The sequence below is a fragment of the Embiotoca jacksoni genome, unplaced genomic scaffold (genome assembly GCF_022577435.1).
Source record: "Embiotoca jacksoni isolate LCO1_2020_lvr unplaced genomic scaffold, fEmbJac1.0.p SCAF_42, whole genome shotgun sequence".
NCBI lineage: Eukaryota > Metazoa > Chordata > Actinopteri > Embiotocidae > Embiotoca > Embiotoca jacksoni.
The window spans coordinates 2,134,176-2,146,882 of record NW_027185395.1 but is presented as its reverse complement, the minus strand read 5'-3'; the positions used below and the strand labels follow the sequence as shown (position 1 = coordinate 2,146,882).

General features: G+C 47.2%; 1 protein-coding gene across 2 annotated transcripts in view; it reads right to left on the bottom strand.

Moving 5' to 3' along the window:
* Positions 1-12,167, bottom strand: part of chd1 (chromodomain helicase DNA binding protein 1) — a 36,181-nt gene extending 24,014 nt beyond the window's left edge. The window contains exons 1-19 of one of the 2 annotated variants that reach the window (XM_069168940.1): positions 11,831-12,167; positions 10,364-10,477; positions 9,305-9,512; positions 8,987-9,100; positions 8,692-8,888; positions 8,333-8,607; positions 7,989-8,214; positions 6,437-6,537; positions 6,157-6,335; positions 5,907-6,031; positions 5,053-5,269; positions 4,831-4,920; positions 4,530-4,720; positions 3,686-3,874; positions 2,768-2,927; positions 1,268-1,420; positions 1,105-1,176; positions 866-1,015; positions 85-233 (exon numbers count right to left, since the gene is read on the bottom strand). In XM_069168940.1, coding sequence (XP_069025041.1) covers positions 85-233; positions 866-1,015; positions 1,105-1,176; positions 1,268-1,420; positions 2,768-2,927; positions 3,686-3,874; positions 4,530-4,720; positions 4,831-4,920; positions 5,053-5,269; positions 5,907-6,031; positions 6,157-6,335; positions 6,437-6,537; positions 7,989-8,214; positions 8,333-8,607; positions 8,692-8,888; positions 8,987-9,100; positions 9,305-9,512; positions 10,364-10,416 — 2,849 coding nt within the window. In that variant the 5' untranslated portion in view covers positions 10,417-10,477; positions 11,831-12,167. Of the gene's footprint in view, positions 1-84; positions 234-865; positions 1,016-1,104; positions 1,177-1,267; positions 1,421-2,767; positions 2,928-3,685; positions 3,875-4,529; positions 4,721-4,830; positions 4,921-5,052; positions 5,270-5,906; positions 6,032-6,156; positions 6,336-6,436; positions 6,538-7,988; positions 8,215-8,332; positions 8,608-8,691; positions 8,889-8,986; positions 9,101-9,304; positions 9,513-10,363; positions 10,478-11,653; positions 11,765-11,830 lie in introns of those variants that run through there. The other variant, XM_069168942.1, reaches the window with a different exon arrangement.
* Positions 12,168-12,707: the final 540 nt, after the last annotated feature.

Below are 12,707 nucleotides of genomic sequence, written 5' to 3'. Positions count from 1 at the left end.
GATTTCAGAAACAACGTGCTCAACGAGAACAGAAACATCAGTCGAAGGTAGAAGAGACGCAGCAGCGTGGTCGGTGTTTCTTGCCTGGAGGGAGCAGCGCCCGTATGGAGGACAGTTTTCCCCGTGGTGTCCATCCTCTGAATGACCAGGTGGTCCAGCACCATTTTCTTCTTCGCCCTCTCGATGATGTCCTCCTCCACCGAGCCTTTGGTCACCAGACGGTAGATATTCACCTGCCGGTCCACAAACAAACCAGTGAACACAGAGTATCTGGACAGCCCCCTCGCACAGTTCACTGATCCACCGCGGCTCAGAGCCCGACCCTCCCAAACCCGCTGGAATGATTCAATAATCTGAGCCTGAACCGACGTGATCGGGTCGAGTCTGACGGTTCAGGTTGGGAATTACAAACTCCAGTGTTCAGACATTTAAAAACAAGAAATACATTTCTAAGAGACAGAGCGTTAAAATGAGACTCAGTGTGTCATTGTGGTAAATAACTGCAGCTTCGACTCATCGCTCCTCATGTTTCTGAATGTGTTCATTTACATAAAGAGCGGGGAAATAAGTCCAAGCAAGTACCTTTTGTTCATAGTTTTGTACTTTTAGTAAAGTCAAATTTTAAATGTAAATCTCTTTTTTGTAACAAGACTTTTGACGTTGCCTGAATAATTCTTCCTCACTGTTGCTGTAACTATTCCAAGTATTTTAAAGTGAAGCAACTAGTTTCCTGTTGCCTCAGGCAACATGATGCTACAGCCAACCGGCTCCACGGTGCGAGAATATTGAACGAAAACTGTAAAACAACCGTATTAAAATGAACGGAGAGTGTAAATGGATCCCGGTTCTGAGAGATTCTGCCGACCTGTCTCTTCTGGCCGATCCGGTGGGCTCTGGCCTGAGCCTGCAGGTCGTTCTGGGGGTTCCAGTCTGAGTCAAAGATAACGACGGTGTCGGCCGACGCCAGGTTGATGCCCAGACCGCCCGCACGCGTAGACAGCAAGAAGCAGAAGTCCTGTTCACACGAGAGGAGGTTCAGGTTAAATAACAGTCGGTTTATTATCTGTGGAACTGTATGTGTTCAGATTAAAGAAGTCACTGTACCTCGGAGCCTTCAGCGTTAAAATGATCCAGCGCCTGCTTCCTCATCTCCCCCTTGATGGAGCCGTCTAACCTCTGCACACATGTCCAACATGTTGAATTCATCACTGCATGCAGAGCGAGCCTGTGTGTGCGTGTCCAGCATGTGTTTCTGTCGTGTAGCTACCTGAAAGAGGAACTGCCGGCTCCGCAGGTAGTCGGCCAGGATATCCAGCATCCGCACCATCTGGGAGAAGATCAGGACGCGGTGGCCTCTCTCCTTCAGACGCAGCAACAGTTTGTCCAGCAGAACCAGCTTCCCACTGCTGCGGATCAGTTGCTGTCAGAGGAAGAGGGGTTGTCGGTAAATAACACGTTCTCCAGGAAATAACCATGAAATCAGTCGTGCTCGAGGTCAGGCTCACTTTTATGAACATTAACATCGTAAAAAAGTTTCTTTTTCCAAATGTAGCATCAACTTTACTCTATTTTAAAAATAAAAATAGTCCGGAAAACTCATTTTGAATTCATGCTCTTTTCCATCCGCTATCACGCAAATATCAGGAAGAAGAGGTTAAATAAATGGAAGAGCACGAGTCAAAACCTCAAACAGTGAAAAAGAAACCACAATGACAACATGGCATTTGCATTTGTTTCTGTATTAATGCGAGAAAGGTTAGTTTCCTCAACTAATCGGTCCCTCCAGGAGTCTTTTTGTGATCATAAATGTTTGATTTTCCAGTGGATTTTTTCACAAATGTCGATGTAATTTGCAGGGTTTTTTTGCAGGAAAAGTGGAGGAAGATAAAGTATTTTTTTTTTTTTAAAGCACTACCTGATTTTAGTTCTGATCTTCTTTTATGTATTTATTGAACCGTGGAGATAAAAGGTCCTAAAAGCTGCGTATGTTTCCAGAACAGACCGTCTGTGACTGGAATCTAGAAACAAGGACTACATCAGCCTTTCAAAATAAGAGCTTTAGATGCTGTTTAATTCATGTTCATTCAACACATAGACCTGCTGGATGAAACAAACAAAGAGACGTCTCTGACAACTGGACGTGTGGAGAAAACTCATTTAACATCCAGTAATATGGAATCACTTCCTCTGATCACAAACATTTAATCATCATTTTAATGTGAAGAACACATTTCCCACAAACCCCGTCACTTCCTGTTTCTCCTCTTGTTCCGGTTTCTCCGTGAAGAGAGTTTTATTTGGAGATGAAAACAGGAGCAGAGACTTTCTGGTTGGAAATGAGGAGTTATTGTTAATAAAGTCAGTTTTGTTTGAAAAAATTTACTTTATGTTTTAATACTTTCAGCTCAGATTCTGATGATGTTTTTTGTTGAAGAAAATTGTGGGAATTTAAAAAAACAAATTGCAGGGTTTGCTTGAATTTGCGTTAATTACTGCGATCGTTAGGATTCTGAATAAAATGTAAATAAAAACTGATTGTGCTGATTTGTAAATCTGAACTGAATACTGAAAATCATACCATTATATTTGGAGGGATTTATTGCTCAACTAGTTTATTATTCATGTCAGTAGTTTTAATATTGGGGCTGATCATTAAAATATGTTACCAGAGTTTCTTAAAACCAGGACATGATGTTTACATGTGAAAACACATTTTAGGGAACTCCACAATGATCCTAATAAACATGATATTTGAATATTCACCGACCTGCAGAGCTTCAGCCCTGTTGAGGAACTCGTCCTCCGGCAGTTTGATAAGGTAACAGTGGTTACAGCACTTCTTCAGCTCCATCATGATGTTCAGGAAGCCCGACGTGCTGCCTTTGGTACCTTTACTCAGAGCCTTGTAGTTCCTGGTCAGGATCCATCTGATCACACACAAACACACACACACACACACACACACACACACACACACACACACACACATTAATACAACTGGAACATTTAGAAATCATTTCAATTAAAAACATCATCCTTCACTTGGGAAGAAATACGCACTGAAGCTCATCTTGTAACACGCATAACATATTCAACCACCTGGAGGTACTTCAAGTCAGTGAGAATTTTGTTTTCTTTAATTAAATTTTGCTGAATTGTCTATAAAACTTATATAAATTAGAAGAAAAACAGCTGGAAAAATTTTGAATTTGACTGTACAAGTGGCTGAAACGGGAAAAAAAAAATACATAAAGTCCTCCTCCACAACTTTCTCTGCACCACATAACCAGGAGGTCAATAAAGAAACACCTGATTAAATATGATATCTTCTGAATGGAGATGTTATAACAGCTTTTAATGCAGCTCAAAACAAGTGGCGTTAAATCTATTCTGGACTCCTTTAAAACCGAGTTCACGGTCGTCATCTACACCTGCAGCTCCTCCACCTGCAGCTGCAGCTCCTCCACCTACAGCGGCAGCTCCTCCACCTGCAGCGGCAGCTCCTCCACCTGCAGCTACTTCACAAATCTAATGTTCCTGGTCTTTTATTTCTACGGGGCCTCTGCTGGAGAACCAGGAGTTCCAACTGAGCGTGTTTCGTTGTTCTAAATGAGTCTTAGACCAATCAGCACGCATCACCTGAGGTTGACTCACAGGGGCCGAAGGACTTGAGATAATCTCTTACTTGTAATACTGCTTCTGGATGGCGCTCATCTCCACTCGGAGAATCTGCTCCACTTTGGCCGGCAGAGATTTCTCCACGTCCTTCTTGACGCGGCGCAGCAGGAACGGCTCCAGCTCTTTGTGCAGGCTGGTGTAGCCCGAGTCCCGGCCTTTACCGTGGTCCTCCTCGAAGATCTCCCACGAGTGAAACCTGCAGAGACACGGATCAGATCAGCAGGCTGCAGCAACACAGCAAACAGCTGATCATGTTTTACACACATATACCACTATATTTATATATTTATACATGTATTTATTAGATTTAGGGCCTTTTCAAAGCACCCTTATGCTGCATATAAGACCAGGTGAGTCAGGGATTTTCATTTCTCTTTTCTTCAGACTGGGTTTAGTTGCTGACATTTAGGCAGATATCTAGGTGTAAAAAAATAAGCCGGCTGGACCTTATTGGCCAGAAATAAATCTAGTACACGTTTGTGTTGCTTTTTTCTTAGTTAAAGTTAAAAAAGGAAGTTTTATTTTGTTGAGTTTGTGATTTTTTTTTTGCAGTGCAAAATTGCAAGTTGGGAAAGAAAAAAGAAAAAAAAAAGTTTTTAACAACTTCTTGAGGGTTCATAAGTACTCACTTTGAAATTATAATAATCAGACAGCACATCAGAGAAATCTTTTAGTTCTCATCTTTTTCTGAACTTTAAAAACCATCATGGAGCTCAAAGTTCCAAAACCTCCCGACGCCTACAGTCTTCACTGATCCGACTGTAACGGAGAGGACAGACGCTCCATCGACATTAAAAGTTCCTCAAATGTAAACACAGTATGACAGTTTGTTGTGAAAGTGCTCGGCTTACTTCTCAGGCATGATGAAGTGCAGCAGGGACCAGAGCTCTTTCAGGGAGTTCTGCAGCGGCGTCCCGGTGATCAGGAGCCGGTGGTTGGACTTGAAGTCGATCATGGTCTTGTAGAGAAGGGAGTCGTCGTTCTTCAGCCGGTGCGCCTCGTCCACACCGATGAAGGCCCAGCTGACGCCGCCCAGGAACGACTGCAGACACACAGCGGAGCAGGTTCAACCGGTGCCTCCATCACACCACACCACCTCACACGTTCTGGCAATAAAACCCCCTCAGGGACAAACAACAGGAAGCTGCTGACCTTGTCTTTGAGAAGAATCTCGTATGTGGTGAGGAGGATGTTCAGCTTCAGCCTCTTGTTGTGGACGTGCATCCACTCATGAGTTCTGATCTATGAAACCAAAACACAGGAGAAAAGGAAATACATCTCCAAACATCTTCACTTTGAATTACAACCCCCCCCCCTTGCTGTGTGTGTGTGTGTGTGTGTGTGTGTGTGTGTGTGTGCGTGACAGCATCTTACCATGTTCCTGCTGCTGATGTCTCCCAGATAGACCACGACGTTCATCTGCGGGGCCCACAGGTGGATCTCTCTCTGCCAGGAGGTGAGCGTGGAGAGCGGCACCACCAGCAGGAAGGGCCCGTACAGCTGGTGCTCGTTGAACAGGTAGTTGAGGAAGGAGATGGTCTGGATGGTTTTCCCCAAACCCATCTCATCAGCGAGGATGCAACTGTTGCCTCTACGAAGGAAGACAGAGAGCAGGTTGAGTTCACGCTCAGCATGTAACAATGGGACTAACGGCCATCGGGCGGTCGCAATAATTAATGCAAATATATGCAAACTCTGCAATATTTGCGAGTTCCAGCAATTTTTACTTTAAAAATCGGAGTTATACGTTCAACCCAGTTCATTCAAACAGGATAGACAAAATATCATGAGAACACCTGTCAGTATAACCCATGTTGTCCTTTGTCTTCATTTGAATTAAGTTTGGGTTTACACGATTTAGAAATCAGCGCATTTGGTTTTTAATTTACATTTTACTCCGAATCCTAACGATCGCAGTAATTAACGCAAATTCAAATATCTCACAGGAAGTGATTACATATCATTGTTTATCAGGTAGTGCTTTAAAAAAAAAAAAAAAAAAAAAACTTTTTTCCTGCAATTTTACCACAAAACACTCACTTAAAACTCTGATAACTCTGCAAATTACGTCGACATTTGGGAGAAAATCCACCGCAAAATCAAACATTTTTGATCGTAACAATTACAAAAGACTTTGCAAGATCCTGGAGGGACTGACTGTCTGTTAACACACATGTTTAGCTGTAGCTGGTGGTCATCCAGGGAACCTGTTTATTGGGAGGTCTTACTTGCACCAGGAGTGGGCCATCCAGTTCAGACTGTCCAGCTGGTAGTCTCGGAGCTCCAGGCCGTCCCCTCCGATGTACGTCGGCTGCTTCTTCATGGGCACGAACCGAGGTCTCTGCTTCAGCACCTGGACGAAGGAAGAGCAGCTTATTTCACATGAAAAACGTGACTCAGCTAGACGAGATTAAATACAACACGTCACCGCTCCACCGAGCTGTCAATCAACCCAGACATGACAGGTCAGCGAGTCACCTTGCATTCTCTAAATGGAATCGCCTTGGACTGGTTTCTGCTCATGTAGCAGTCGATGCACTTCTGGAACTTCTTGCCGATCAGCGCGCCGTCCTCCCAGCTGCACTCCGAGTACGGTAAACCCTGCCACTTGCACAGGTAGTCCGGGTAGCCCGCCGCCGACTTCTGGTTTGAATGCCCTGCTCAAAGGAACGTGGAGACACTGTTTAGTGACACAAGTCCAGTGGTGTCAGAGAGATATATGTGTTCAGTGCAGACTGCTTCACACAGACAACAATACCTATGATTCGCTCCACCAGCTGGTACTGAGAGTGCAGGTCGTCCATCAGCTCCTCCTGACAGTTGAAATATTCAACATCCTCCGGTGAAGCCGCCTTTAACCTGCGCGGAAAAACATTAGACAGTTTTCATCATTAGAAGTCAGCAACATTGCGACCAGATGATAAATCTCCACGGAAACCAGGAAGCTGTAGGCGATGACGTGAACCCCTTATGACCGAAAGGTCCACTTTGACAGACACTACAGCAACAAATCTAAATTTTTAACCAATGACAGAAGCCAAAACTGTCACTAGTTAGAGGTCAAAGGTGGCTGACGACTATTTTAGAGAGACGAAGAGGTTTTATGGGGTCTTGAAGCAGGACGGTTTTATTCTCACTTTACATGCTGCCACCGGGGAACATCATTAGAGAGCACAATGCTTGTTTCCATAGTTATTCGATGATACACAACTGAACATGGCTGCTGAACCAAATGATGATGCAGCTGAGTGCTCCGTCACTGAATGTCTTTCAGCAATAAATAAATGGATGAGTTTCCTAAAATGAAATAAGGATAAAACTAAAATCCTCAGAGGTAAAAAGTCTCTGTAATCTTAGACTCAGAGCGGTGTGTATGAAAGGTGCTACAAAGTTTATTATTATGATTATATAGTCCCAAATCATAAAACCGAGGTGGAGACCTGACAGTATTAGAGAGAGGAACAAAACAACGCAACATGAGTGACAGCTGGAAGGAAGAACAGGGAGAACACCTCCGACAGGTGGAGAACATCTGTCTCGACTGGTGGACGAGCTGGGGGAGGAGCCAGCGGTGGATCTGACTGATCTGATCGGAAACCTGACGATACTACATCCCGCCCACCGATAGCTGTAACCTGACTGCACCATAGGCCTGTCAATCAAACAGACACGCCCCCAAAAACAGGTCTTCTTGAATCTTCTTTTCTAATGAATGAGGGATTATTTTCAGATGGACCTCCAGAAAACTAACAAGAAGGAGTGACTTTAGCTAACAACACCGAGAGAACTGATGGACACATTTTATTCACTTTGGATTTGATGAGAGAAGTTGAATGGGAGTCTATGGAGCCGGAGGCTTTTTGGAGCCGACCTCTAGTGGCACTCGTTGGTATTGCAGCTGAAGACACTTCTGCATCGGAACCATTTTTCAGACCTGGAAGCTACGAACTCTTTTATATCCAGTCTGTGGTTCAAACTGACCTCCAACGAACTGACATGTTTCTGTACGTGTGATCGACACGCAAACTTCACGTGTCATCAAAAGTTACAGCCGTAAGAAAAAAAAACATAAAAAACACCCGAAATCTGATCAGATCAGTTTGACCGAAACAAATCTGAATCTTATTTCAAACCACATACTGAAACCGATTTATAGAAATCATAACTTGTGACTTTTGTGTGTTCAGAGTTTCTACACATGATGAGACTGACTGACAGCGTCATCATGAGGTCATCGTGGTCGTTGTGCTTGTGGTCCTTCCTGCTGCTCACCGTAGGTTTATTAAAAAAAAGAAGAAAAAAGCTCTCACCATCTCTTTTTCTCCTGATCCTTCTTCTTGAAGTTGTCCAGCTTCTTCATGCCCTTGACGTTCTGTAATTTGAGCGTCTCCTCGGTCTCCCACGTGTTGTGGATGTGGGCCCAGTTCTTCCACTTTATCAAGTACTGGACGTCCCCGGCCTCTTTGTTGGGGTTGAAGTTGGCGTTGGGGTCTCCGTCTGCTTCTATTGTGTATACAGTGGTTACACTTCCGACTGCTGTTGGGAAACAGGAAGGAACACGGTGTGACATATCTCATCTGGTTCTCCGTGATCCTTAAGATGAACTGTTTACAGCACAAACACAACTCGAGTGGACGACGTCGCTGTCTCTTACCTCTTTTCCTTCCTATCCTGCTGTCCATCACTTTCTCCAGTGTTTCGAACTCGTCCTCCTCGGGCTGCGGGACATCTTCGCCCAGAACCTCCACCAGGTCGTCCGAGTCCGTCTTCAGGTCCTCGTCCTCCTTGTAGCTGATGTTGACGGTGGCCTGCCGACGCGGCCCCGCCGACGCCATCTTCTTGTAGTTATCGTCGTCATCGTCGGAGGAAGAGCCCTTCGGGGCTTTCTTCCTCTGCGCGCTGCTTTTCTTTCCGTTACGAAAGTTCATCCTGAGACGTGACGAGAGGTGAAGACGAGGTTAAACTCAGACGAAGCCCTGATCGGGGCGACCGTTAAAGTTAAAGTCCACTTACTTGGTTGGAGGCTTTCTGCTTTTGATTTTGTGACTGGGCTCGTAGTCGGATGCCGTTTCATCGCTGTTGTCCTCCGCCGATGAGTCCGATCCAGAACCGCTCCCAGATCCAGAACCCGATCCGGAGTCGGAGGAGCCTGAATTTCTTCTCCTTTTGGATCCACTCGATGAGTCGGACTCGTCGCTACTCGAGGAGTCCTAGAAAAGACGATCAACACAACACGGTCAGTCAGATGGTGATGTTACATTTACGCAAGTTCACAAATGACCTGACGAGTTTCTGGTCAGAAACCGACCTCATCGGATCCACTGTTGGAGGAGCTCTGTCTCTGTTGCTGCTGCTGGAGCTGCTGTTTCCTGAGCATAGCAGATCTTTGCACCGCGAGGATGCTTGGGTTCGACTTCCAGAACTGCAATCAACGAATGCATTTAAAAGGTTTTAGCCAAAACAATATGGAGAAAGGTGTCGACAGGACAAGTGTGGACCATCACTGATATTACTGCAGAGTGGCGATAAATTACATCATATTTTAACAGTTAACACGCAATGTTTCTCAGAATAACTTCTGTTTTCTCCATCTGTGATCATTTCCTGTTAAATCCCGTCTCTTCACCTCGGCTCCGTCGATGTTGGACTTATTTGGTGGATCCATCTTCTCCTTGGATTTCGCCGCGTCAGAGTCTGACTGGCTGCCGGAGTCTGAGCCACTTCCTGAGTCGCTGCTCCCTGATTGGCTGCTGCTGCTGGAGGAGCTGGAACTGGAGCCTGAGCCGGACCCCGACGCCGAGCCCGATCCAGAACCGGATTCATCGTCAGAATTACTGTCGCGATTAAAAGACAACCATCGTAAAATACATTAGTGATTAATAAATAAAATCATTCTTCAATCAAAAAGTTCAGCAAAGTCAAAAGTTTTCCGTCAAGTGTTTTACTTGTCGTTACCTCTCGTGGACGTTTAAGCGTCACCGTACAGAATCAGGTATTTATTTCAGTTTGAGGTTCTTCAGCTCACTTTAAGGTGCCGTGGGATTTATTGCGTCAACAAGTACGAAGCCGGTCCGGGTCTAAATAGCAATTTGCACAAGCGCGATGTGGAAACTCGAAGCCTACTTTGCACAAAGTCCAAATAGTTCGACTTTTTACATATTCTTAAATCCTGGATTGAATTTCTAACCATGTAATTTAAACCGTGTTATGGAAAAAAAAAACACAAAAAAAACCAAACATTAATTATTCAGGCAACGCACTAAATGTTCCAATTACGTGCAAGAGCACATTTGACTTTGATTATCTGGCATTGAGCTAATTCCACAGTTTAATTCGAAATTAATTTAATGAGAGAATTACTGCAGCCGATTTGAAAAAAAATTCCAGATTTAAAAAATCCTATTTGAATTTAATCAGCTGTGAAGTGTTAACAACAGACCAGCACACCAAAAACAACAAGTAGGTGTAAATCCAGAACTTTATAAATGGCTCATTTCAGCGTAAATAATCCCACACACTGAAATGAGGTCTGGTCCAGTGTAACGTGTGAAATAAGGGTCAAGCAGGGTAAACAAACACTAAACGTTAACAGTAAAACGTCAGCTGCATCCTCTCAGCTGATGTTTTAATCAGCATCAGTCCAGCTCCGTCCCCTCCAGTGATTCATGATGAAAGATGACTTTACCTGGATTCTCCGCTGCTGTTGCTCACGCTCTCGTCCTCGCTGCGTGCAGCCATGATGAAATCCACAACCGACTCCCCCTGATCACCTGCACTGTTTATGTCCCACGTGATTCACCTGCGAGAGAACATGCACATCCAGAACTTCAGAGAAATGTCGTCTTCCTAAAGCAGACTTAATTATCAGTGTTGTTGTTTTTCCAGCGGCGTCAGTCAGGATGAGCTGATCTGTTAAAACTCGACTCAACACGGCAAAATAACACAAAACAGGTGCTGATGCACGAGAAGTATAAAACGCATCAAACTCCATCCGGTCAACGGGCCTTTACACACATGTCAACACGTTCCCAGAGTAACAAATCCAGAGTTTCTCTGAAGTGGTCTCTGCTCTGCGAGCACCGCTCCTCGCTCCTCGCTCCTCCGGGGAACATGTCGACAGGAGCCGCCGGAGGGACTCGCCTTCAGGCCGGAGGCTCCGCGGAGCTCTCGGCTCAGCGGGTTTTGTTCCCTCGGCGCTGAAGGCCTATCGGGCCTGCGCAGCACCGGCCACAAAGCCTCCCCCCCGCGGCCAATAAAACACGAAATAAGCCCTCAAAACCCCGCGCTGCGGTGCGCGGGGCGCCGCCGACCCGCCGGCGGCTCCGGTCCGGTCCGGTCCTCGTTCAGCTGCACTTTAGCTCGTAGCAGCGTTAGCCGATTAGCTCCTGCCGGCTAACGAGGCAGTGTGTGCTGTTGGCGGGTCCGTTAGCGGAGATGTCGGCACACAGCGCCGGACCTCCCGCTTCAAACGGACAATGGGAAAAAACCCGCCGCAGTCTTTACTACCGTAGGAACACGTGCAGCTCCGGTGGTGCCGGCCCCGTGTGTCCGAGCGGACGGTGACCTTTCCTGGGAGCGAGACGCGCGGAGGCTCGGCTAGCTGCCCGGTGTTGTGCTAACGCTGCGGGTTAGAGAGAATTAGCAGAACTCGATAAAAAGGGTTCAAAAAAATGCGCCACCGCTCCGGAGCCCGGGGAGGACGGGGCGCTGCACCGCGAGGCGGTGCCCGGGTGAGGTGGCGGTGAGGCCGGCGGGGCGCACCGGGCTGTCAGGGACAGCGGCGCTAGCTAACGTTACGGAGCACGAGGCTAGCACGGCGGCTAACAAAGTGAGTAAAGTTCGCTCCGGTCGGAAGCCCCGCGGAGCTCCGGTCCCGGTTACGGGCCGCGCTCGGTGTTTCACCGGCGGGGGTGTTTCACCGCGTCTCCGTGTGCCCGAGCAGCGGACCGCGGTGGAGCCAGAGCTCCGTCAGTACCGTGAACGACCGCAGCCGAGCTCCGAACTTCCCCCTCTTCCATCTTGTTTTCATCCGCCGCTCACTTCTCACTTCTCGCGGCTTTTACCGCATCAACACGCCGCGGCAGCTCGTTCGCACCGGGCCGGGAGCAGAAGCACTTCCGCGGTGTGCTCGACTGCCGTCCCTCCGACTCACCTGGAGACCCGATCGGAACACTTCTGTTCATCCGCCTTCGCTTCGGCTGCTTCTTTTATTGAAGGAGCGAGCTAGCCGCTGCTAGCAGCTAAGCGCCGCCGCCGCCTGCTCTCTCCGGACCGGGAGAGCAGCCCGAACCAGCGGCCGACCGGAGCTCCGGTTCTGCTCTCTGTTCGCGAATCAACTCGGTCCCCTCGGCCGTTCAGATGTGAGCAAAGTGTTGCGCCCGTCGGTCAGCAGCGACAGTAGAAAGCTGGCATTTCAACACAGAGTCTCCCGACAAGCGGCCTCCGCCATGACGCCGTACGGCTCCTCCAGCAGGAAACCCCGGACAGTGACGTCACGACCGGGCTCCTCAGCGCACGGCCGCAGCGAGAGGCCGCGGGGTCCACACACACACACACACACACACACACACACACACACACACACACACACACACAGGGCCGCTTCTTCTTTTAACACAGGAGATGATGTCCACTGATATGTTCACCTCAACCTCAACAACAAGCCACAGCCGCCGTGGTTCAGTGGATGAAGCCGTGATGACGTCAGAGGGCCCCCCGGGGAGAGCTCCTCTCTGGTCCCCGGGGGGCCCTCTGGGTTTGTAACCACCAACACACAACATGCATATTATGCAAAACGTACAGGTATTAATACCAAACTCAGGAGATAATGATGTCTGACACGCACACGTGAGGCTGCCAGACCTCCCGGTGCTCGTGAAGCGCGTGTCCGTCTCTGATGAGCCCACAAAACACGTTTCATTTCTGCTGCTTGAACAGACTCAAATTATATTTAAAAGGACACACACTCCTGGGTCATACGTGTGTATACGTGTGTTTGTGCAGCACTGATAATCTGTAATAATTAACTG